Source organism: Caretta caretta, chromosome 5 (assembly GCF_965140235.1).
Source record: "Caretta caretta isolate rCarCar2 chromosome 5, rCarCar1.hap1, whole genome shotgun sequence".
Taxonomy (NCBI): domain Eukaryota; kingdom Metazoa; phylum Chordata; order Testudines; family Cheloniidae; genus Caretta; species Caretta caretta.
Genome location: NC_134210.1, coordinates 90,058,281 through 90,085,740, shown reverse-complemented (window position 1 = coordinate 90,085,740; position 27,460 = coordinate 90,058,281). Strand labels below are relative to the sequence as shown.

Sequence of the window (27,460 nt, the reverse complement as noted above, 5' to 3'; positions counted from 1 at the left end):
ATCTCAGTCCTTACAAACTCCAGACTTACTCACCCACTCACACAGACAGAATGACATCTTAGGTATAGGATAGTTTTTAATTTTTAAAATGAAATACATCAAGAGTTGTTCTCCTTATCAATCTTAACTCATCATCTCACCAAAGAGAAGCCAACGGAACTGATACAGCCTATCTCCCTGAATCCCCAGATCAGCTCCTAACATATATCCCTGCCTCTGGGGACCCAGGGAAGCAAAAAGACCCAGGGAAGCAAAAAAAAAAAACATCAGGAGACTTGTGGGAAGGGGGCTTGAGTAGGATGAGAATCAGGGTTAGAAGGTGAGTTCTGCAGTGAGAGGAGGGGAGACTGAGGAAGAGCAGAGTTTCTATGTGCCGATGTATCAGGACCTCAAAGGCTCCTCTCAGTGCTACTGTTTGTTATGGAGGTTTGGTGTCTGGGTTGAGTGATGTTTGGGTATTGAGGCATGTGAACAACTTGGGCCTTCACTGACAATTTCCTTGATTTGTAGTGATTATATCAATAGGAACTGCACCTTAACTCTAAGTCTGTAGTGTGGGAATATAGCCCCAGTCTACAGGGAATCTGAAATCAGCAGCCACAAGACCCAGCAGAAGGAGCTGGGAGTGGGAAGAGCCTCATGCTTCCCTCTTGAAAAGTCAACAAAAGTTCTGGGATTAGTCCTAGAGAGAGAAGTAGGTGAGGCCTCGTTGGGGGGTGTGGGATGAAGGGGCTCTCTAAAGGGTGAGCATCAAACACACTCCAAGAATTTAGCTGCTTTCGCTGAACCAAACTTAAACATTTTAGTAATCTGCTGCTTTAAAATCTGGTGGCTGCTGCTGCATCTGTTAACTGAAATAAGAGAGTGGAAGTCTGTGCTGGAGTCACTGAGGGAGAAGCTAGCAAGGCTGGTAGGTTGGGGCCCTGCCCAAGGTATGTGCTAGTCTTTGCCATTCCTGGCAGACCACCCAAGGAGAGTGGGTGTGCTGCACAGCCAGAGGTGATGAGCAGATGAGGAGGCCTCTCACAAAGACTTCCACCTTATTGCTGCCTATCTGCAACTCCCTTCTGATAGCATACATGACTTGGATTCTCTCCCTCCCCTCCCACCCCAGCTTTACTTTTGCTCCTTAAATCCTCATGACAGGAGCAGAGAAAGTTTAAGGAGCTGGAAAAGAAGAGGGGGAAAGCCTTTTCAGTGTTACTCCACAGAGTAAGATAATGAATGTATTTAACAACTTACATTCTCTCTCTCAATAAAGCATGGGTATCTCTTTCAGCTACATAGTATGTTGTGTATTATGAAAAAAATCCCACACATGGCAACCTACTTTAATATTTAGGAAAAATTTCATCATTCTTGCATTGAGGAAAATTTTTGTAGCAACAATTTATTGGGCTAAATTCTATGCTTGATTATTAGAACATCCAAGTAACCCCACTACATATACAAGACCAAATTCAGCCCTGGTGTAAGGGGGCTAAGTTCTATTGATTTTCATGGAGTTGTGCCCTCTTCTGCCAGGGCTGTATTTGTCCCATGAATTCAATAGGGTTGCATAGTTACGGCAGAATTTGATTCATTTGTTATATTCTTCCACCTCCTCCCCCACTTAGCAATAAAACAAAGAGCTGTTTTTGAAGATGTTCTTACAGCAGATTTGGTCAAAACAATTCACAGATTTCTTTGATCACCTACACTAATTTTAAGAATATTATACAGATCTTCAAATTTAGGACCCAATCTTGACAGCCCTGTAGGAGGTGAATCAATGTGAGTTGGGGGTTGCTCATAAAGCATTCAGCATCTCAAATTCTATGCCCCTGAGTTAAGCAATTTATGAAAGCAACAAAAAACAAACAAACAAAAATCACATAGTAAAAGCAGTAAAGCAAAACAAACCCCCTCAGATAATATGTTGTAGAAGCTCACTTTAAGATTGGTGATTTTCATTTCTTTATATTCTATAAAGGCTAATACATTATGTAAGATCTGTAAAAGTTATAGAATAAATTTGAATTTAAAAAAGGAAAACATTAGCCAACTCTTGAGACAACAGCCCCCTATTTTGTGGCCTTTGAATTTCTTAAAGTAACTGAACAATTCAGAAGTATGGATGAGCTACATTAACTTCCATAGCAGAAGTTCAGAAAGAAGAAAGTGTTGATATGCTAGGCTGAAAGTTGTGTTCCCATTTATAGGCGCTAGTCAGGAAACCATTTATTCTCCCTCAGCAGCTGGATTATTTTACAGATCCTGGGCCTCAAAAGCCATGGAAGCTTTGACAACTATCTTGCAATGTCTTGAGGAAGGTGAATGAAGAAAGAAATAAGGTCAAAAGCAACCCTCTTTTTAAGCCCATCTGCTAAAAGTTTGCTATCTAGATTAACAGAAATCAGCATCTATGAAAAGAAAACTGCTGTATTTCAATGCTTTCTAAGCTCCGCTAGGAAAATGTCAAAGTCAGCAAGGAGTTCTTATTTAAACAAACATGAATGAGAGGGAGAAGGAGGAAGAAAAATGCAAATAAAGAAATCCACATGTAAAAACAGACCACCCACTAGAATCTTACATGGCTGACTGATTCTGAATGCTGTGATTAAATGCATCACCTGATTTTGATTACACCTGGTGAAGCAATAAAGAACAAGTAATAGATGCCCCCATTTCTAACAAGAAAATGCTTCATTTTTATATTTTTCATTTGTGTCCACAAATTGTTCAGTTACCAGCAGATCCTCAGTGCAGGTCATAGGGTGCATACTTTGCACATTATTCCATCTGTCACATGTATAAAATCTGCTACTACATATGAGCAGAGAGAGGTTATAGCAACATACATGAAAAGACTGGGCAAGTTAAGTACTGTTTTAGATACTGGAAGGATTAAGTAGAAGTTCCTACAGAAAGATTCTAAGATAACTGCTACTTTATAAGAGACCTTAATTCTGATGTTTATCAGTCTAATTTGAACATGAAAACCATACTGGACACACTTGGATGTGCTAAAACCTCAATTGGAGCATCAGACATCTGTTTTTTGAAAGCATGGTACATCTGACAACATGTGCCTGCTACTGTGAACTACTGATTGAACTGACAGCAAAACTGTAGGTCACATAATGTATCTGTCAAACAGAAGAGAGAAAAAGTTTAATATTATATATATATATGCACACATGGAGTAATACAGCTGCTCTCTCTGTGGCTGTCCCACTGGCAGTGGAATTGGTGTATATTTGAGGCAGACTCCCCAGGGCTTGAGCGCCCCTTAACAGCATGGAGTCCACATCTGTGAAGGCCCCCAAAACACAAGAGTTGAGTGAGTGGGGCCATGGAATCTCTCTCTGTGTGGATCCTCCAATTCTTCTTCCTGTGATCAATATATTGGGCTGAGGTAGCCTCCACGGAGCCATTCAGCAGCCACTGTGTAGTATATGAAAGGAACGGGAAACACAAGTTCCCAAGGACTCCCAGTGGAGATATCCAAAGCCCTTTCTACTAGTTGGCCTAGGTGCTGGATCCTTGGAGTTGGGCCATGGAGTAGAAGAGATCATAATAAATTATTTCATTCCAAGAGAGTGTTTAAAAAGAAAAAGGTTACTTTTAACACATTGTATAGGCTCTAACAGTGAGTGCTGAAATCTATGTTAATCATTGTGTATATGAATAGGCGTGAATCCTGAACAAAGTCTACAACAGTTGATCTTTGCCATAAGATATTAAGTAATTCCTTTATCAATATCCCCCATAAGAGATGAAAGTGTCTTTCAGGATTACCTGTATTACCACCCTGCTCCCTTCCCCCATCCCACAACAAATGAGTCACTGCTGAAGACTTGCATCCCTAATTTTAGATATCATTTGAAGACACACAATGCAAAACAATGATGCCTGTGTTTTCCTGTACATTCTCTATTATTCATTATCAAAATGCCTACTGAGAAGAAAAATAGTAAACAAATTATTAATGTTCAGTGGTCTTCATGCAGCTGTAATCAGGAACTGCTTATTGTTTCACAGCTTAATGCAGACATGCCTGAGCCTCTGAAAACTGCAATAATTGCCACAGGTATTAAGAAAAATTGCAGCCCTCACTTCCGCTGGGTAGGTCAAGGGTCAAGCAGAATGAAAAACGATTAGAGAGCCAGACTACGATAGAAGAAAAATGACTATTGAAAAAGTACAGTTTCTCTGCTCTGTATTAAGATCAGACAGTGCTATAAATTGCCTATGTGTTAGAGCAGTGTCAGAGGAGAACCTCCCAGAGCTCTCTTCAAAGAGCCCTTTAGCTTTTAAGAGGCGCTTCCTTTAGTATCTCTCAATATTTCATCTCTCTGAAAACATTTTATCACAAACATAAACAGAAGAGACAGAGAGAGCGCCTTCCATTCATAACATTCACACATTCTCTCAGAGTAGTTGGGCACATGAAATTATCAATATGCCTTGTTCCAATACTCTATTAAAAAGACATTGGGAATAAGGGAAGTACCTATTGCTGTGGTAATAGTTAATGTGGTAGCAACGCTCCTTGTTGCTGTCCTTGCACAAGGAATTATACTCCCACTCAGCAATCTGGTTTTGTAGGCTAGTGTATAGCCTGCTGCTTTTAGCCGTGGAGGTGTATGTGTGTGTGTGTTAAATCCCGCTTAGTTTTCTACTTTTCTCTTTTTGTGCTGGAACACCGTATGGATGGGTGAGGGTGCTCTTTCACTCTCCTGCAGGACACCAGAGGGTCAGGACGCATGTGCAATAACTGGGAGGAGCAGAGTTAGGGTGGAAAGAATGGGTGTTGTCACCTCCTTCTATGTGAGTGGTAGACTAGGGACCAGAAGTCAATGCAGTGGAATGGAGAAGTACCAGGTATTGACCATGATACTATCACTGAGAGTTATTATCCTGGCCCTACCATGATACAAGCACAATCATAAAAGCCAGCAAAACATGATATCAACTTACTTGGAGTGAAAATGCCCGTAAAGCAGGAATAGGAATTAAGGCAGCCATAAAGAAGGCAGTAACATTGCTGATAGATGTAAGGGCGACGCTTGCTCCTGTTCGCTTCAAACATTCACCTGTTCTATCCTGAAAAACATATGACATATCTTAAGAGTCCAATGAATTAAAGAGTATACAGCATTGGGTGTTTAAGGGTTAGAGCCTGCAAATGGAGCTGTGAGGTAGCAGGGAGAGATCACGCTGTGGATGTAACATGATGACAATGTCAATTTATAACAAGCCCATACTGAAATAAAAGCACCCACTTAACCTAATCTGACAATATAGCAGGCACCACATAAAGCACTAACAATTCTTTAGGGGGAAAAGAAGGCTTAGCATGGCTTCAAAATTCAAAGAAAAAGTGATGCTGAGATCAGATATCAAATATTTCTTTTATTAACGAAGTTATGTTTGTACCAATTCAGCCACTTTTGTTTTAAATATTTTTCAGACAAAATAAGCATGCATTAAACTCCTGGCTAAACTATGTACCTACATGTCTTGGGAAGCATGTAGCAATAAACCCGGGACCACACAAAGCTTCGTATTTTGTTAAAAAAAAATTGAGAAAGGATTGTTTGCCAACCTACAGGGCTGTTTGCTGTTGGTTTAAAAGCACAGGGTGGCTACAGGTAAAGGAGTCTGTGGTGCTTGTGTGCTAAGACAGATGACAAAAGAACATGTGGAAGACACAGTTTGTATAAAATAAAAAATAAGCAAATACATATTGCTTTTTTACACAGATTTGTAATTCTGATACAAAACTCCAAACTGAAAACAAACCCCCGGTTTGGAGGGAGAATTCTGTAAAAATGAGAGGATTTGGATTTCACAATGCTCATATGTTAATGATTATATGGTATTTTCAATGATCACTCGTTTATAAATAAAGAGGAACTGTGGAACATGCATAATTCAAAACGAACCAAAAAAACCTCACCTCAATTTTTTTTCCTATGTAACAATTAAAATGGGTGTTTGTGTTTCAAACCCACTCCCTCTTGCTCCTTTGTGCCTTAACCCTTTAAACAATCGATGCAAAAATATTTTAGCATTTGAAGGTCACAATGCTGTATTCCTTTCATCTCCAAAACATATGTTTACTTGGAGTGATGGGTGTGCAGAACAGGGAGGATTGCTTCCTAAATTATCTCTTGCATCATATTTAAATATTAAACTTCTAAGCTAAAATAATCTAAGCAGTTTTCTCCCCTCACCCCTAAAAAAAGACCATTAAACCTAGTCACATTCTGTGTCTCTGAAGCTTTTCCTTTATTTGCCCCAACTCCCCATTTTATCATTACCTCAAATGGAATTCTCTTATTCTGCCCCGTTTCACTAAATGCATGTGCCAAAAGGAAAACATCATCTACTCCAACTCCAAGAGCAAGAAAAGGCAAAACCTGTGGAAAAAAAAAACCAAGGAAGCTGTTATATCGCACTTATGACCTATCATGTAGCCAGATTTTAAGTGGCTAATTAAACAGTATTTCCCAGCACACTTTAAACAGGAATCTATGGGCAGGAACAAAAAACTAAAGGATAAACTAAGGCTAGTAACGTTCTTTCTGAAATAGTGCCAAGGGACTGATGCTGCATTCCTTCTGTATGCAGAACTCCCACTGAAGTCAATGAGAGATTTGGGTAGACAAGGAATACCAGATTAGATCCCAAGTGTATTTTGTTACAACTTAGGCAACCTGATACTTTCAGATGTATGAGCAAAATGTCTGGTCCCCTATTCTGCACCCCTGCAGAAATCAGTGCACAGGGGTCTGCCTGCATAAAATAAGTTGCAGGATTGGGGCCTCTCTCTTTAACACCCATCAGGAGCACTATTTTTGCAATTTCTCACAGTGGGACAGATGAAATGTGAGCTGCTGGAGGAAACAGGCACAAGTACAGAACTAAAATCTTAGCTCAGCATTTTTATTTAATTTTTTCAAAAACTGATTCTGATGGGTTTGTTTATTAACAGAGCAGTTGTAATCGAACAGCAGACTAAATAGCTCCTTAATACCTGAGTTGTGGCAGCATTAAAGGAAATTCCAATCAATGAGCACAGGCCCAATCCTGCAGCCACTGAGAGTGCAACCAACAAGACTCCTGCCAGCCCCACGGCACCCTGGGACTTGGCACAATCCCACCGCAGCATGGTTAAACAGGCATAGGCAAGCTGAAAGCAGAACAATTGGGGGGGAAAAAAAAAAAGCAAAACATTAGAATGTGTCATATTCTAATGTTTCCTCCCCCCCCCAACCAAAAGCTTGCATACAAAATACATTTTTAAAAGAGTACATACATAAGAGGTGATACTCATAAGTCAAAGACGCACAAATTGCAAACTGACAGTTTCATCCTAGGCATTATGAAAATTGTATATATCATAGGCTGGAGCCAATAATGCACATGTATGTTAAAAGCAGTTAGAATACCAGAAATAATTAAATAAACAAGATTACATTTATTTTACCATTAATAAGTAGCCGCTAGCAACTCTGATAACACTGACGTCAGAAAATGATTTTAGGATGTCATCCAGAGTAGTTGTAGTAAAGGAAAGCACCTTCTGAGTAGAGTTTTGTGCAACACTTTGATGAACAACCTGTGAACAGATATTTAACAATAAGCATTACAAAGCAAAGGGGATACATTATGAGCATTCTGCACTATACATCTGAAGCCAACTTTTGTCTTAATCATTAACATTAAAATGTACACCCTTCAGAGGAAATTTTGTTGATCTTACTTGAAATCACTAATTCATTTGGTACTTATTCATTGCAAGTTACTGATGATCAAATTAGAATGTGTGTTTTGCTGGGAAGACAGTTGCAATCACAGTTCATTCAGAAAAATTTTCAATATTGAAATTTAAGAAGGCTTTTCTGCTCTCCTCCTTTTCTCTCTAACTTTACAATTGACTTGTTATATCAGTTTTGCCTCTAATCCAAAACAACAAATTCTTAAGGGCACTCTTCTCTTTCTTCATTGGCCGGCCACTTTAGGGAGGTCACAAGCAGCTCGGCAGAGGTCAATGCCTGGGAAACAAAGGCCAGATAATGTCACATGACCTCACCAATGGGACTGCAGCTGTGAGCAGATTCTATGGCTAGCTAATGTTTTCCAGACACCTTTCTCCAGTAATCACACTGACCAAGTGCTTCTAAATTCAGTCTAGCACTTACATCTTCAGTTCATTTTCCGTCTCAGCAAATCAGAAAAATGTTCTCAATAACAGGAACAAAAAATAAAGGGTATCTTTTCTTAGTGCTACTCATATGTGAACAGCAAAAAAGTTGTTATATTAAAAAGAAGAAAGAAAAGCAGTATTTTTAAATATCCTGTTGCAGTGAGTACATTATTACTTTAAAACCAGGACACACCCACACATTAAGCATCTTCCTTATTGGACTACTATAATATATAATATTTCAAAGGATGATTTCCAGGTGACTTTGTATTTTACCTCAACATACATCCTCTGCCAGGCTTCCAGAATTGCGGCTGCCTTGTCTTCATTCCAGTTGATGTGTGAAACATACTCATACCCCTTGAAGTGTTCGTACATTTGCTTAGGAGTCATTAACTGAAACATGGTCTGTAAAGCCTGAGCACTGTAACAGGGAGAGAGAAAAGGAGGAAAAGGTATAAAACAAACATTTTCAGGAAGTGATGTTATTGCATAAAGTCTTGAATGAGAGCTTTAGAGCAACTTGCAAGAATGTTTTTCTTTTATAAGGCACATTAAAATTGAACCAGAGTAATTATTCTTTTTAGTTACTGGTACAGATGTATTGATATATACAGTATTTAGGGACAGATTCTGATTCCACTTAAGACAATGGAAGCTTTGCCATGAACTTCAATAGAATCAGTTTCAGGCCTAAAGGATGTAACCTTACAAATCTGTTTTTGGACAAAGACAAAAATTAAATTAATAGTCAATTTACTATCTAATTTCTAATATATGAACTAGGGAGGGTGGAGGAATAGTGAGGAATAATGTAGCAAGTTGTCAATAATTCTTCATCCAGGAGCATTGGGTTTTTGCTTTCCTTGGGGAGAAATGCCAGACTGAACTCTTGACAAGCAACAAGGATTACAGAAAGAGTGATCACTGTTCATCAGCAAATTTTTGGTCTCCATTCAACATTATATAATTGTATCTAGCACACACAGCCATCCAAGGAAAGACAGTACACATTTCACTTTAGGTATGTTTTTGGCTACTTCTTAAACTATACTTCAGTTCACCTTTTCAGAATATATTAAATTCATTAAAATAAAATAAAAACCCCTTAATACTCAAGAGTAAAAACTTTAAAATCTTTATAAAAACTTCTACTAAAATTCTGCATGCATTTTTTAACTTCTCAATGATACTTATGTTGTATCTCAGCATAAACACATCCATTTAATTTAATTTTAATATATAACCTGCATCTTAAACTTCTGTTACTCTACAGATATGTAAAATGACCATATGGTCCATTGTCTCCAAGGACAGTCCTGTTTCTTCATATGATGTGTTGGGGTCCCAGGAATTCTTCTGAGATACATGCCACATTCCAGGTTTTTGTTGCATCCATCACAATGTTTATTCAAGATATATTGCCATACAGAGTAGAATTTTTTAGGCACCTACAAGTTAGGCATTGCAACCCTTAGCATCACTCCGAGGAATATGTATATATGTCTGTTTGGTCAGAAGCAGGCAGCAGTGACCTCAGCATGCAGTTTGCGTCTCTCTTTTGAATGACAGTTTTGCAACTCTAAAAATGTCACCATAAAAATGTCAGTTTTTTATTTTGAAAACATGTGCAAGTTGCACATATTGTTAAATATTTTTTTAAATGCGAGTAAATATTAAGGTCCCAATTCAGGAAAGCAGCTGAACATGTGCCTGAGTCATCCTGATTCAGGACAGCATCTAAGTGCCTACTTAAACACATGCTTAAATGCTGTCCTTATTAAAGGTATTTTCCTGAATCTGGAACTAAAATACAAATTCACTGATTTTAGGAGGCAATTGGTTTTGTACTATGTTTTTTTAAACTGTGTGTGTTTACCTGACAAGTTTTCCAGTACCATTCTTGATTGTTCCACCTACAATCAACTCCTCCTGCCAGTGCATGTACTTTTTTGACAGTCCGTAGCATCCACCACTCAAAACAAGGGCCACATCAAGAGGCTAAAATAAAATTATTGATAAGTCATCCAGCTGTGTGACTTAGTAGACAAATCATATTTGACATCAACATCTAGTACATTGGAATAAAATAAATTAGAAGTCAAATGCTAAAAACATGCTTATCAAACAGAATAGCCTTCATGATTAACTTCCAGCAAAGAGCTGGAGCTAGCCAAATAGTTTTTCATGAGACTTCAAAGCTTAAACCATACTGTTTTTGTTTGGTTGGTTTTATTTGTTTTTACACTGTGTAAAATACAGATTAACTATATTTATATGACAGGAAGTTTCTACTTGTAATCCTAATACTTAGTCCATGAATGTGCTGAAACATGATGTCGACAATGCAGTAGGTGCTCATGGAGACACTATTCTGTATACTGATTTCAGGAACTCTTAACTTGTAAAGCATGAAAACTTGGTTAAAAATAAATTTCAAGATGATAGGAGGAAGGAAAACATACTACTAGCTCAATGAAGAGATCACAGTGTTTTAAAATATATTAAATAAAAAAAAAAGGCCTAAGATATCTTGATGGAAGAGGCATAGTCTATAGTTCCTTCCAAAATTGACTGATTTACAAGGAGACATACATCTAGACAGCAGACTGGGTTCCTAATAAAACATGAAGACGGAATCTGTTTCTAGTATCAGACCAAACACAACTACTACAAAATCCACAAGGAAGCACTCTTTGCTAACACTTTTCTAGATAATTTATTTTCTCTGCCCATGTAGATATGCTATTTGGAATACACATCCTGAATATGTAAATTCAAAATAGCATTAGGAATACGATTTGTCATGCAAATGTGCGGTCTGATCCTGAAGTTTCTTACTCAGGCAAGACTCCCACTGAAACCCTGGAAACGACTTGGATTGGCCAATTGACTCCCATTAACTTCAGTGAGATGGAAAAGATCTTCAAGCATATTCAATTCCAAGTGAGACTGTCAACAAGTGAACCTCATTCTTTATTACAATTTTATTTCTTTTCATGAGCTTTTGCATGTTAATATGTTTGTGTGATGAGGGAGTGGGTTGTGAAGGAACACAAATCCAGATGACACTAAGAACTGGCTTGAGTCAAGCTTTGCACTGCGGGTAGAAGACACAAGGCCTTTCCTTCCCCTGCATGCTTCTATGGCGGGACCAGGCATAATCATAGTTCTTATACGCCAAAAGTACAGCAGACCTGATTCTCCTACTCATATGTTGATTTTATACTTATGTAACCCCACTGACTTCAGTTTGGTTACTCTTGATTTACCAGCAACTAAAAATAAAATCAAGCTCAGTGACTACACAACTCTGGCATCACCAGAGTTGTCGTAGTGGGTTGGAGGGGACAGGTGAAGTTGGGGCCAAGGACCTGCCAACCCTCTGCAGAGGTCAGCAAAACTGGCCCAGCATGGTATACCATGTCAGTGTGTAGCAGCAGCTGCACGCCTCCTGCACCCCAGAAGTCACTGTGACTGCCTGAGGCACAATGACTACTGGTGTTCCAGATGGGATAGTGTGTCACTGTGGTACCATTTCCCATCATGCCCATGGCTGAAGAGCCATAATCTGACTCTGAGTATGTGGGTCACAGTATTGCCTCAGAGACTGAAGAAAGTTAGCAGCTCGTGATTAAGTCCATATAACAGAAACCAAATAATAAAGATTGCTCGGAAATATGAGACTTGTGTTGCTTTTTAAAAATTACACTCCTTTCCCTTCCCTTCCCACATATGCCCACTTCCCTGAAATAGTCCACAGATGATAAGCAAGCTTACTTTGGTTGAATTTTTGTTGGGGGCTGTGACTGGACAATCAGGATCAGTAGGATTCAGGCAAGGTCGATCCATATAACCATGACCAACCTCTGCTTTATTCAGCATCTCCTCCCAACTCTCTACTTGATAGTTTATTTTTTTTAACTCTTCCAAGAATTCTAAGGGGTCAAAGTTTATCCACTGCAAAGGAGGTTTCCCTCTGTAAAAGAAATCAGGGGTAGAAAGGTGGAAAATACATTGAAGAAAAATCTTTAATTTTTAAATCCGTATTTGTACAAAGTCTAGAATGCTATTTTAGCTATTTTGAGCTGTAATCCACTTTTGGAACCTATTTTATCAAATTAAATGTATATTTTAATTGGATTTATTTATATATTTTCTTCATGTAGTCCTGATGCAACCTTACGTAAAAGCCCCATAGATAAAGATCAGCCTTATCTTTTTTCTAATAAAGGGAATATTTACATGTTAATTAAATATACTCACATAGCCACCTTACCCCCACACCAAAAAGGCAGCCAACTGCTGCTTCAAAGCAATAATACCAAAAGAGAGTGAGGTGGACAGAGGGGAGAAAGTATTTCACACAGTGTCAGATTACCACTCGTTTAGTCTAATAGATGTTTTTCAAATGTAATCAATCAAAATATCTGATCTTTATTACCTCTAATAGTACTGTGCTCCTTCCAATTCTCTGACAGCTTGGCAATCAACAAGCAAACTCCCTGCTTCCAGGGCCATCACCACTATCCCTGCCACTTGTCCCACCCCCCACTTTTGAATTTGTGATGTTGATAGACCAGAAAGGCTTTTGGCTGTCTTATTTTGTGGTTCAAACCACACTGTATCTGCTTAACCAGGCTTAAGTAATTATTCCGAATCTCCCAACCAGAAAACACAAAACCCCTTATTTCCCCATCTAAGACTGTACACTAAAGGTTAGGAGATGGCCATTGCAAATTGCTTTACAGACACATGCAAACCAGGGCAGAAACAATAACTCAAATGCTAACTCTTGCATAATTAACCAAAAACGTCTGCACAGATTAACAATTAACTCTTTGAAGGATCGAGTGCAAATAATATCACAATAGTATGCTATGGAAAACCTCCGATAAAAGATACTATTTTTGTTTCTTTAATGATCTAATAAACAAAGGATAAGCTTTTTACTTCTTAGGAAGACTTGAGATTTTACTCCCGACAACTATCCACATACATTTATCCACAGCTAAGCTAAATTGAATTCTCAAGCAATCAATGCCTTTGTGGTTTTCAAGGACAAAAACAAAGTTTATTTCCAAAAAAGCAAACAATTTTAAAAGGTCATAAAAACTGAGAAGCTGCATTTTCTTTTGCATGTAAATGTAATGGTAAAAATAAATGAAGATTAAGTTGATGCCTACAATTCAGCTTCTGAGGAAAAAGAAAAAAAAAACTTTTGTGGAGCCTTTTTTGTTCAATTAAAAAAATAAAATCCATATACATTTTCTGACTCATCACTAATGTTTTTATTTCTTGGTTAAACCAGCATCTGAATAAACAATGGGAATGGAATGTGAAAACATGCTCAGTTTTACGATTAAAAAATCCCCACAGACTAGAAAATAAAACAGTTCACTTACAATAGATAGGCAGTCCCTGCTTGTAACTTTGCCCCCTCCCAGAAGCAGTCCAAAGGTGTGATGATTAAACAAGGATAAAGATATTCTATAATCTGTCAAAGTTAGAAGGGAAAAAAACACATACATTTAGACTAGACCATACCAAAGTGCACAAGTGGAAGTTATTATGAAGAGTGGGGAAGTAAAATGTGTAGAAACCAAATTCATGGTATATCTACCTGGTCCATGTACCCTGCTTCTGTGATAAGTTCTCCTGATTTAAAACATAAATGTTCCAATTTCCATTGTCTGTAAAAAATATAAAGAACAAAAATTTCTTCCACAATCAAAAGAATGCATTATATAAACACAACACACATTTAAAATTGCAATTCACATATGTAGATGCCTCACTTCTAGGTAGTTAGTAAGCACTGAGAAAGAGAGGTCTCATTTGGAGTGAGCACCCCGCACCTCACAGTAAAAAGGCCTCTTTTGGTGCATCTACACCAGTAGAGTTTATGTTAGGCATGGCAAGTAGGCACGATATAAAAGTCATTAAAAACAATGGAGCTACTCTTGGAGCAATGTGTTATTCAATGTGAACGAAGGTGACAGGATCTGGCTCCTGTAAGTGGGACTACTTATAGCGTAAGGCACTAATTAATGTGACTAAAGAGGGTGCGGGCAGGAGGGACAGAATCTAGCTCAGTAGGCTGGAATAATCCTAGCCCTAACTCATCTGTGCAGGAGAGTAGGAAGAGTTAAGAGTCTACCTCCCAGTTTGGCTTTGTTACAACTATCATCATCTCAGCTTCTAGCACTTGGGGAAGTGCACGAGCTATCCTGGAGATACTCCCCTAGAAACAAGTGGGCAGGAAGGGACAGGGTGTAAGCAGGACCATGGCTCCACCCATGCTAGGCACCTGCTCTGATACATAAGAGTGTATCAGATTACTTCCCCAACCAAGAGGTAACCCTGGCAGGAACTGAGCCTCAGTAGGGTACCTAACTTTACTATCTAGTGCAGGGTCAACAGTGGATACTTATTGTTAAAGGTCACCCTTACTACTAGACACATTTATTCCTCTTACCACGCTTAATTTTATTTTTATATAGGCAATTTAATCAAGCAAACCTCAGATACATTAAGCACCTGTACAGATACCGAGAAACCCAAGTTTGGCATCCCTGTGTCTACACCAAATAATCAATTGGGACTCCAATTCCTATTTATTAGAACAGCAGCTAGCTCAGGGGTGGGCAAACTACGGCCCGCCGGCCCCCTTAGGGCTTTGGATCTGGCCTGCAGGATTGCCCCCGTGGTGCCGCAGGCCCCGCACCGCTCTCAGAAGTGGCTGGCACCACGACTCGGGGCCCTTACCTCCAGGCACCGCCCCCCTGCAGCTCCCATTGGCCGGGAACGGGGAACCACAGCCAATGGGAGCTTCGGGGGAAGTACCTGGAGGTGTGGCAAGGGCAGCACGCGGCGTCCTGTGCCTCCCCCTCTCCCAGGAGCCACACAGGGAGGTGGTGCCGGCTGCTTCCCGGAGTGGCACGGCGTAGGGCCACGGCAGACAATCCCTTGCCCTGAGCCCGTTCCTGCACACCACACCCCCTCCCACACTCCGCACTCCCTCCCGCACCCCAACCCCCTGCCCTGGCCCTGCATACAATTTCCCCACCCAGATGTGGCCCTCAGTCCCAAAAGTTTGCCCACCCCTGGGCTAGCTCCTGTTCCCAAAGTCTTGGAATATCACCTGCACTAGTGTCCACAGTCATTACTTGTTTCCTTCAGGTGGCAGCGAGTGAGGGCATCTCCAATGTGGGGGGCTTCTTACTGCTCTGAATCCCACCAATGAGGTCCTAACACCACATGCAGGTTCAGTGGTGCAGAGTCAACCCTACTTTACCAAGCAATAGGCCTGAGACTGCAGGACTACTCTTATGAGTAATGGTTTCAGGCTTTAATCCAATGCTCCTTATCTTTGCTTTATTTATTGAGATCCAATCACTCACTGTTATCATAAAACTCTTTCAAATATCTAAGTCCTGACAATCAAATACAAATCAAAATGAAGTGCCAACAGAAGGTGTTCTGAATTGCTAGCCTTTCAAAAATGCACGTAAATCAGAGAATAAGTATATATCTACACTTTAGTAGATATAAGTATAAGATCAGAAATGCCTTTGCTTCCCCACCTTACCTGTTGTACATATAAATGTGTACCCTACTGGCTTGAAGTGCAGAGTCAAGGTGCTGTCTGAGTGCTTCTGTTGTTAGTACATTAGCACCATCTTCTTGTGGTGTCTGAATCATGAGCTGGGGATTAAACATGGCCTCTTCTCCAATCTTCTGGCGTGTGTAATTTAACTCCCGACTCACTCGTCCACCAACTGACAGACAAATATTTACAGCTTTGTATTAGCCAATAATTTACTCTAGATTCACATTGTAAGAGCTCACAGATCATCAATAAACTTCGCCACAAGTATGGAGTATGTGATAGTCAGTTTTCATCTGAAGTCATTTTAAAGCTAATATTCAATTCATTTTGTCAACAATGTAACACAAAATTATTCTTCATTAAAAACAACACTAAAAATGTGATGTGTAAATTAGAGGCTGTTAGACTCATGCTTTTTCTACATTATAATCAATATTCCAGAAGTAGAAATTAAAATAAAATAAAATTGAGAAACCTTTTCCTTACAGACCCAACCAAATATTTCTATGCTACAATTTCTTACACTTGTATAAACAGTCTGCTCCAATAGCACATTTCAAGATAAATGGCTTCAATTTACACTCTTCTAAATAATTTGGCAATGGCAGAAGGCAAAATGTTTCCCTTCAGTAAAAAAAGGAGGGAGAAGGGAAGAGTAAATGAGCATAAGTACTTCTTTCTGACTTTCAGAAAAATGTGAAAACATTGCTGTTAGGTTCACATAATGAGGTGCAGTTTGAGGGCAACAGAAATAAATGTGATAAAATTTGATAAAATAAATAAATTTGAGCAATCTACCCTAGTGGTCTAATAGCCACACAATGTGCTGCCATGCAGTGGATCAGAGTTCGTGGACCAAGTTTGGTCCTAAGCCCACATCGGCTGTATAGCCTACTCCATATCAAGAGATGACAGACAAGAAAAAATGGGGAAGAAGTATAATACTGATGGGTTCTAGAGGAAGTCACATTCAATCTTCCTTGCCAGAGAGAATGAAACAAACGTGGGAAATGGGTGAAGGCAGTCCCTGAGCATTATCCCCCACTGACAGCACCAGAGCACTCAGCTAAAGAAACCATTCATATTCATTTCATGTTGGATAGAACTTTATTCCTCATGTAGTCTGATGGGACCACTTGTGGAGAAAAATGTTACCCAGTGTAAGTAAGGGTACCAGAATATAGCCTTCTGTAAATAAAGATACCTCAGCTTCCTTCTGTCACAGAGTTTTCTTGGTTTCACATTCCAGGAAACAAACAATCTTTGGAGAAGTAAATAACTGTTTGCACAAAGCTCTTGGTTCCTTTTCTCCACCCATTATATGTGGCATTACCACCTCCACATGTTACAATAGATACCAGATCACAACCAACATTAGCAGCAGATACTTTACTTTTAACACCCCAGTTATTAGAGCACAGCAAAAAAAATATTTCACTGGGATTTTTCATTTATCACAAAAGAAAACAAATAACATGAAACCGTGTATATGGAATTCTACCCAAGAAATATACTTGCTATTTTTTCTTTTTTAGATTTTTTACGTTAAGTGAAAAAAAATTAAATGCAAACACAAATCAAACTCTGTAATCCAAATCAAGTTATTGATCTAGCCTGAAAAGCTATTTATCACATCCATCCATTTCTTAAAGTACAGAATTGCACTTATAGCGGTTGTTCATAAAATCTTACTGCTTTCCTGATAAGGTTAATGATTACCCTCACTTCTGTCTCCCTAGGACAATGCTCTGAGTCACTCTAACAAAGTTTGACTCAGCTTGCATAGGTGCCAATGACACACGTTTTATGTGTGATAATCTATACTTCTTACAACAAAAGTCAGTCTCTGCACTCCTTTCCAAAATCCTTTAGCTGCAATCCATTCAGGACTGAAAATGCCTCTTCTCTATGTTTTCACAGCACCCATCACATTGATGGCCCAATCTAATTAGAGCCTTTGGGTGCTACCATAGCATAACTATTTACTACCACTACAACATGCTCTGCCATTCCACTCCTGAATATATCACTTTACTTTTGGAATCAGAGGAATTTAATTCTATTTTAGCCAACGGCTCAAATCTAATGTAAGACAAAAGACATTCCCCATCTCTGCTGAAAGTGATCAACTGTTTACTATCAACAGAAATTATTGCTTCCTAATGGAGGAGCTGTCAAACTATATTAACCTCAATGAAGAAGGCAGATTTAGCTAATCAGAATTACCTCACATCAGTCAGTTGATAGGAGAGAAGCTATTTTTTCTTTTACATTCAATATAGGAATAACAAAATGGTTCAAGAAAATGGGCATATTCCTCAGTATGTTGAAAATGGAACGTGCAGCAGCATTCTTGTTAAACAGACATTACATCATTTATTAATTTTTTCCTAGTTCCATTTGGTATTTCACTTACCTCAATAGGATTAAAACATGGTTTATCAGACTATTTTAAAGGCATTTTAAATTATGTAAAACACATACAAAACTATTTATAAATTAGATTTAAAAGGAACAATCTGACTGATCGCCAAAGATAGATATGTGATAACATATTTATAGATTGGAAGCAAATAGTTACATCAAAGGCCTTTCAATATGTCCAATGAAGAGAGGAAGAAGAGTCAAAAATAGGGAACATTTTCTATCCACTATTTGCTTTTATTCATTTTAAGGATTTAAAGACTCCATAATCATCAGCTGAGTAATCATCATTTTTTCAACTGTTCCAGCCAACCCCATGTGCTCTGCCCTTGTCTTGCAAGTATCCACAATTAGTGCCGAAATGACTCTTTGAAGGCAGACACCATTAAAAAATAATGCCACTAAACTCTACTTGAAGCTATCAGTCTTATTAATACCTCACCACACATGCACACTCTGTTGTGTGTCATTCCTTACATATATTTAACAAGTATAAATATATACTGCAGGTGTCAGAAAATTCCTTCTGAATAACAGGCATTGTGGAAAATCTTGTTCATCATCCAAATGATGGTCTTTTTTGTTGTCTTTTTTCCTTTTATGTAATGCATTTTTATGTGGGAAACAAGAATACTTTTTAGTCAAATCTCTACTGAGATGTGCTAAATAGGTCAATGGCCTATAATAACAATACATCTCATTTTATTTGTAAACAATGTTGCATATAGAAATATCTTAAATGGAAGAGAGCAAAGAAAGTAAAGAAATTTCTGGTTTGATGTTTTGATGATAAAATCCTTGAGGGTCACACTCATGGTTTTTGATATTTGAGCCACCTGATGGCATTCTAGTCCTGTATTACATGATTCCTTATGATTTAGTGTCTGTATTGAGCTGGTAGCATTATTGCCTCCAGGCTAGAAGACAGATATAATTACAAATCAGTACTTGGGCTCATAGCCAGTGATGATACTATATTACAGTATGGGTACTACTCTCTTACAGGTGCCATCAGATTCTGGGTGGCTGTGTGGAAATAAGACACCACATCCCTTTTCAAAAATCCAGGGTAATAAAATCAGTGTTCTCGCCAACATTCCTCTATTAATAAATCAGTTTTTAATGCTCAAGAATGTGTGTGAAAGCTAGTGCTGAATGTTGGATGACTGCTGCATTTGCATACACTCCCAGTATCTTCCTCACCACCACACTTCAAAATAATTTTCAAATTAAATATCAGTTCTTGTGTGACTGGCATTCCCCAAGAAGACTGAAGTCATCTATTCATGTGCAGGACGCTACAGAACAGGAAGTACTGTGCAAGCTTCTCTCACAGTGCTTTGCCAAAGTACTTCAGACTTGACCTTGAAAGATCATCTGTATTAGTACAGAGTAATTCAGTTTCCATGCTCATTAAGGGCCTGATTATGCTTCTGTTGAAGTAAATGGAAGTTCTCTACTGACTTCAGTGGGAGCCAGATCAAGTGTAAATCCTTTGCCTTTCTCAGGAGACTGTAAAAAGTGCTAATTGTGATGTGGACACTAGTCCACTAAAAACTGGACTAAGACCATCAACTTTTTTCTGAGACCAATGAACAGCTGTCAGGTGGTAACAAGTTTTAGTCTTCTTTAACCCAAGGCAGATTTGAACCAGTGACCTAGAGGTGAAAGGCTCTGTATCTTATTACCAAGCCCTTGAGCCACACTTCCAGTATCTCAGTCATCACTTTGTAAAGTGCTTTACAATACCTTAAGTATGAAGAACCCTACATAAAATTAAATTCTGTTCTGCCTTATTATATATCTCAAAATACTGACGCATATTTCCCAAACACAGTACAACACAGCAGTACTGAACTCTTTCCATTCTACCTACGGTCCTATATTTGTTTTCACTTTGGCAATTTCAAACTGCCAGACTTCTCCTGACTTACTAATAGTCTCAAAATGATTATGTAATTCAATTGATACATTCATTTCAGTAACACTAGCTTACACTTCATTGTCTTAGTTATACCTGTCTCATAAGTAGCCTCAAGCATTTATATGCATTACATCAGTACCCACTGAAAGCACTCTGGAACCTGTTACTAGAAATTGGAATTCCCTCTGGATAAAGTAATTTTATTAACAAGCCTCTCTTCTGCTACAAACTTCGACACAGAAATCACAGAATGAGTGACAGCCAAAAGCACTGTTCATTAATTTGCTGTCCAACTTATTGTTCGAGAGGATTAAAGATTTCTCTTTCAGAAAGTCATGCAGTGTCCCATTTCAAATGAGTGACATTACAGTTTTGGACATATTCGGGGGATTTATTTATTTTTAAAGTAAGGATACTTTTTTATAGTTACTTTTCATCCAACTGTACTGTAAATGACTTTAACTTATCTAATGTAAGTCCCTCCCAAAGAAGATCCCTGTAGACAAAATATACCCTTGTATTTTTGCATATGGATATCTAACTGCATGTATGAAGGACAGAATTTGGACACAAAGGTCAATATTTCAAGAGTGTTTCAAGAGTATTTTTGCATGCCTCTATTGCTGGGTGCTCAGCTTGATGCACCTAACTGGGGCTTGGTTTTTCAGAAAGTGTTGAGTACCCGTTCTCTTAGAATCATGCCCCTTGACAATGTCTCCATTTGGGTACACAAAAACTGAGGAACCCAAAACCAATAGTCACTTCTGAAAATAATGCCCTGAAGTTGTGAAATTTTCTTTAAGTATGGGGAACATTACATTTTTCATTTTCAGTACTATAAATCTTCATTTTTAGATCATTATGGACTAATGATGCTGGTTTGCCATCTATTTTGAAATCTATTCCACCTTACATAGATTCTTAGTGTCATTTGCTAAGTATATGTCCCTTCCCCCACAAAAAAAGAGAGAGATTGCTCCAGTACGGTACATCTTCATATTCAAAAAGGCATGTAACGGCAAGGCTTCCTTTCCTATCTCTTCTGAAGTGTTTTAGAGTGCTCTCATTTACTGTTTGGGCAATTCCAAGAGCAACTCCCCAGCAGTCTGCGATACCAGTTATGACTAAACAGTGGAGGCAACTACTTTATAATAAAAACAGGGATTGAAAAAATATATCCATGATATATGCTGGCCTGAGAACTAAGCCTAAGTAACCTCACTGAAAAACAGCTGTGTGGCCACACCCACAAAGTCACACACACGAAATGCCATACCCCTGCAAGTTCAAGGAACAGAACACTTGTCTACTGTATCAATTTGTCTACTCTCTTTTTAATACATGTTAAAAAGTTCAACTCATTACATCTCTTTTGTTGTACCTTCTTTTCCCTTCCTGACTTCACTTTTCCTTTTCTGTCCTATAGAAATTTGTGCTGCATCCTTTCCAGCATCTGTTCTCTTTTCCTTCTCTCTGCAACCCTTCAATCTGTTTTCTACCTCCTCCCTTTTTTTTCTGGCTCTCCTTTCTTCTCTCAAAATCAATCTCTCTATATACATATATAAAATCTATTGACATATATACACACACTATATACTTTTTTCTAACTTAACCCATCAATCTTCTGCTCATTCTTGCCCACCCAATGCACCTCCATACACATACATGATCCAAATTTTACCAAAGGCTTACGAGTCAGAGGACTAACCCTACTGAAGGCCATTACAAAAGATGGAAGGGTGCCCTACCGCCCAGGTAAAAAGCCAACATCCTATCCAGTTGTGGAGAAAAAGGTAGGTGCTGGGATTTGTGCCAGCATGTTATCTCTGGACAATGTTCCTCAGCTCTCTATCCCCGCTTTACCCACTCCCCAACCTTTTCTGGCTGGAAGGGAGGAAGAGCACGTTTGCCCTTCTCCCAACTCTCTACACTCCGGCTGCTGTGAGAGTAAGAAGGAAGTGTATCCATTACCGTACCTCTCCCTAGCCTCCTACCTGTTGAAGAGGGGGAATGTACTACTCTAACCTTTGCTCAACTTTCTGATTACTGCTCATGGGATGCTACCCCTCACCTATTCTCTGTTTGAGTCTTCCCCATACATAGTCTTGGTGATGCTCAGGGCTTTTCCAAGCAGCAGCAGGGTGAAAGTGATCCAGTTCTGTAATAACTATGTGACACTGAAGCTTACTAGTAAGACAGAATTATCTTTATCTACCTTTCCTCTTGTATAGCATGTTTTGAGATTACACAAGTATATACCTGTCTCTTGGCAGGAGGCAGTAGCCACTGTCTCCAAAGACATTTTTCTTTTTTATTATTAATCAAATGCAAATACAAGATATCAACTAAAAAGATCAGAACAAACTAATACTTTCAATTAGTATTCAAACAGAAACCTCTAAAGTGGAAGTTGGGGAGAGGAACTCCCCTGACTGATGAGAGGATTATCCTGCTTCTTACTGGACAGCTGTTAATAACTACTGTTTCTGAACCTAAATGGCTTTCTGATCAAACAGACACTTCTTGTTCTCAAAACAGTTCCTTCTGTAGTGGATTGTTTGGCATATGAGATGGATCCATCACCTGAAGTTTATTACTGGTGCTCAGTATCTTTTCCACTGTCAGAGATTGGGTGACCATGTGTTATTTTTGTCCACACATGGGCATTGTCAGAAGTATTCTGGATGCCCACAAGATACAGAGAGACAGTGTCCTCCATGGTATTGTTTAGATGTTTTTGTTCCTTCTCTAGGACTGACATTCACGGTGCAGATGGCATAAGCTGTTACCTTGGCAGATTTCCAGCCATTTTCTGTTTGAAATCCAGTATTCACTCCCACTCGCAAAGGTGGCAACTGGCATGTTCGTTGAATTATTTCTTCTGTTGTGTATTGTTCTTTTGTAACTATTTCTGGGTAGTCTGGTTTATGAAGAAGTTTGGACACTAAAATCTTTGTCCTGCTCACAAATTTCTGAACTGGTGATCCTAGGAAAGCATTGTGAGGTATGCTTCAATATGCTAATGGAATGGCGAGTAAGATTCATTTGAATGTATCAGAGTTTTATTAAAATCCAGTTATTTACTATTTATACTGTCTTTTCTGCTCACCCATTTGATTGTGTAAAATAAGGGCTTGATGTGGTGTACCTATACTGATCCATCAGAAAACTTTCCTGTAATGAGTCACTTATAAATTGTGGGCTATTATCAGCAATTTACCAGAATACCATGGTGGATCAAGCTGTGATCTGTAGTGTCATTACAGTGTCACTCGATGTATTATGCAATGGTTCAATTTTAAAAATAAAAGATAATCTTTCCGTAATTCAAACAGATCTGTGCCAGCCTCAGACTAATGGCAATCAGGGATATCATGTAGTGTCAGTGGTTCTTTTGCTTGTACTTATTGCATATCATCACACTTGAATGCCCTATCTTCAATTGCAAGCGGGCTTTTGGGGAGGTTGGAGCACCTGCAATCAAGTGCTAGTTTTGACAATATTAATTGAAAATGATTTTCAGAAAAACCTGAAAACAGGAGCTATAGTTTTGGACCTGATGGCAGCAGATGACAATCTGGCACATGGGACTCTTAGTTCTATTGCCAAGAGCACTCCCAGCATGGGTAGTCAACATTGCTGACCTTCTCCTCTGCAACAGAAGGAGTGCACATGGGGGACAAAGTTAGCACGCAGAAAAGACATACGAACGGTCCACCCCAAGGCTCTGTGCTGGGCCCAATGTTTTTCAACCTGTACACAAACGACTTTTTGCTCACCCAGTCAAGTTAACATATGCAGATGACATTTGCTTAGATATACAAGCATGATCTTTTCCAGAACTTGCAGATGCCCAGAATGTTGACTTAATTAAGAGAGCAGAATATTGTAGAGTCAGTGGTATTTACAACCAAGTGTGACCAACACAGTTTGGAGTGTGTTCCATCTTTACAACTCCAGAGCAGACCAAGAACTGATTATCTTTCTCAATATACATAACTTGAAACATGAATCCCATCCAGTCTACTTCAGAGTAAGCCTAGATAAATCTCTCACATCTCTAAATCACCTGAGGAAAACTGCAGCTCAGGTGAGGACATGCAACAACTTTCTAAGCAAACAGGCCGCCACTTCATGGGGAAAAAATGCTCAAACTAGACGATCATCTGGTTTAACCCACTGTTACTCTGCAGCAGAATACTGTGCTCTGGTCTGGCTTTATTCATCTCATGTCAAGTTGGTTGACACACAACTACACTCAACCATGTGCATCATAACTGGGATATTTGACCCACACCATCATTCCTCCACATACATCTGCCATGAGAATACTACAGCCAGACTCATTGAGAAGATCAGGGCAAATGAGCCTACCACTATAAACAGAGGTTCTTTGACCACCCAAGAGCATGCTTGTCATCAAGGCACTCATTGTGGGCCCACTTGCTCTGCCCAGATTTCTCTGTAATGTTGATGTGGCATGAAGAATGGCCTGCAGCCAACGTCAGAAACCATTTCTTATAACTGATCTGACCACGGGTGTACTCAGCTTTGATTTGCCACTCTGCCCATGGGCCCTTCTGAATAGATTAAAATGGGCCAGGGTCACTGTGCAGCCAGCCTTCACACCTGAGGCCAAAGAGAGGATCCCACATGGAGCTATGGCCAAAGACAGACAATGTCACACATCACTGACAAATGCCCTCTAACCAGTTTTGACAGTGGTCTGAGGGCTTTGCATTTGGCTGATGAGGCTGCCACAGAAAAGCGTGGCAAGCTCTGCTTCTGATAAGAAGAATGGCAACATTCATGCCTGGCCAGAATAAGACATCCAGAGCTCTATTCTTTCACATCTCAGTATGCAGGTGGGCACTGTATACTATGTTTAACTTTTCTGACCTCATATGGTGCCACATTATGGCACAAAGTTCTTTCTATGGAATCCTTTCACTTGTAGCAATATCATCACAACAATCCCCAAAAGTTTCATACTTGGAGATGTGTGGCTTTTTTTGTCAGGTATCCATCTAGAATTACTTTTATAAGTTGACATAAGTGCAAATCATTTTTGTGTATCTTGTTTGAGGCTTGTCAAATATTATTTCAGAAACAGTTAGTACTTGAGTCATGTTTATTTAGCAGCTTTCTGCTTTCACTATTTAGAAGTGTCCTTGAAAGTATGTCTGCTATAAGATATTTATTGAGACTGATTTTCATGTATGATTTCCTCAGTAACATCTGATTTTACCATTCGGTCATATTCAGAATTTACTTTATCTCACCATGCTAATGGGATTTTACATAGTACATGAATTTTTGGGAACTCACTGAGACACATATAAATGTGTTATATTTTATCTTTAACACATCTCTGTCTGTTAAACACCCCATCAAATTATTCAAGAACATCTTTTGCATTCCACTCTGTAGACAATTTACACATCCATCCGATCATTTGCAAGCTGCTCTTCTCCATTAGCATGCTTTGCATTAAGTTTATTGATAACAAATCTGATCTCTGCTATATATTTACCCCTGTATTCTACTATTTAGATGCACTCCATTTCTTTCACTGCTTGCTAACACTAATTTGGGAAGAACAGATTTCATCATCCCTTTCAATATTTACTGTTCTTTGCAAATTCAAGTCCATTTTTCACAGTTATCTTGTTTTGAACCTGGTTATCAATTATGTTACACTCACTTGGTCTCTATAAAGTCCACTTGTTACTATTCACATAACTTAGCTTATCAGAGTGGGCAGAAGACTCACCTGGCATCCAGGTTCTTGTAAAGAAAATAAGCCTTCTCTAGGTGACAATCAAGAATGCATTCAAACGTTGGACTGGCTTTGTCTAGCAGTTTGCAGTCCTCTTTGTGTTCCCTGCAGAATGCACTGTAGATTTACAATGCTATGTACAACAGTATGGAGGATTTCATCCCCTCCAATTTCTGTTCAATAATACTTGCTTCCAGGAAAATCTGGAAGTCTTGTAACCACTTCTTCCAGCTCTCTGCCAGGTTCCTTTCCAGACCGAAGGATTCAGGTGGCTTCATTTTGCTCCATTTTTTGGCAAAAGATTCAATTTTTCTTCTTCTACTGTGCAATAAAATTTGCAGCATGCAGGAATGCTGCAAAAGACTATTCTTTATTCCCTGTCCTATTATTAGGGGCCCTACCAAATTCGCGGCCATGAAGAACATGTCATGGACTGTGAAATCTGGTCTCCCCCGTGAAATCTGGTCTTTTGTGTACCTTCACCCTACACAATACAGATTTCACCAGCATTTCTCAAACTGGGGGTCCCGACCCAAAAGAGGGTTGTGTGTGTGTGTGTGGGGGGGGGGTTGCAAGGTTATTTTACGGGGGGTCACGGTATTCCCACCCTTCTGCGCTGCCTTCAGAGCTGGGTGGATGGAGAGCGGTGGCTGCTGGCCATGTACCCAGCTCTGAAGGCAGTGCCACGCCAGCAGCAGCGCAAAAGGAAGGGTGGCAATATTGTAACATGCCAGCCTTACGTCTGTGCTGCTGCTGGAGGCGGTGCTGCCTTCAGAGCAAAGCTCTTGGCCAGCAGCCACCGCTCTCTGGCCGCCCAGTTCTGAAGGCAGCCTGCCACCACCAGCAGCACAGAAGTAAGTGTGGCAACACTGTGACCTCCAAACAAGACCCTTGCTCCCAACCCCGTTTTGGGTCAGGACCCCTACAGCTACAACAGTGTGAAATTTCACAGTTAAATATCTGAAATACTAAAATTTAGGATTTTTAAAATCCTTTGACCATGAAATTGGCCAAAACGGATGATGAATTTGGAAGGACCTTACCTGTGATATAAGTTAGAGTTACAGAAGGTTATATCCCCCTCATATGACAGGGATCATTGTTTACTACTCCAGTGCTACGATTACAAATTTCACCAATGCACACAGTTATGAACAGCAACAGTGAAAACTGACAAGACTGAGGTGAGTCTTCATCCTGATGCAACTTGACAAAGCTCAAAGCAGCAACTGGGGAAATGGAGTTGTGTGCAGATTCAACAAAACTGCTCAACATCAGTTCCTTCAATGCATGTTTGGAAAGGTTTCTTTGCAACTTCAAGGACTAGAAAGTTTAAAAAAAATAAAAGCTTAGATTCTATATAAGCAGATTTATATCATCACAGATGAGTGATTTTTTAAAAATTGTATTTAGTGAAAATAAACCAAAATGTTCTAAGTGTTTCTGATATTCTTTAAGACTTTCCTAGCTTGATGCAGCTCTATGATGGGAAATTTAAAAAGGGCAGGAAAAACGTACAAGAAG

General features: G+C 39.2%; 1 protein-coding gene across 2 annotated transcripts in view; it reads right to left on the bottom strand.

Moving 5' to 3' along the window:
• PTCH1 (patched 1) overlaps positions 1-27,460 on the bottom strand; it is an 86,320-nt gene that overhangs the window by 34,259 nt on the left and 24,601 nt on the right. For both annotated transcript variants that reach the window (XM_048850972.2, XM_048850971.2), the window contains exons 3-12: positions 15,789-15,978; positions 13,821-13,890; positions 13,603-13,694; positions 11,978-12,176; positions 10,077-10,198; positions 8,474-8,621; positions 7,478-7,609; positions 7,025-7,180; positions 6,309-6,407; positions 4,963-5,088 (exon numbers count right to left, since the gene is read on the bottom strand). In XM_048850972.2, the coding sequence (XP_048706929.2) occupies positions 4,963-5,088; positions 6,309-6,407; positions 7,025-7,180; positions 7,478-7,609; positions 8,474-8,621; positions 10,077-10,198; positions 11,978-12,176; positions 13,603-13,694; positions 13,821-13,890; positions 15,789-15,978 (1,334 nt within the window). The remainder of the gene's footprint in view (positions 1-4,962; positions 5,089-6,308; positions 6,408-7,024; positions 7,181-7,477; positions 7,610-8,473; positions 8,622-10,076; positions 10,199-11,977; positions 12,177-13,602; positions 13,695-13,820; positions 13,891-15,788; positions 15,979-27,460) is intronic.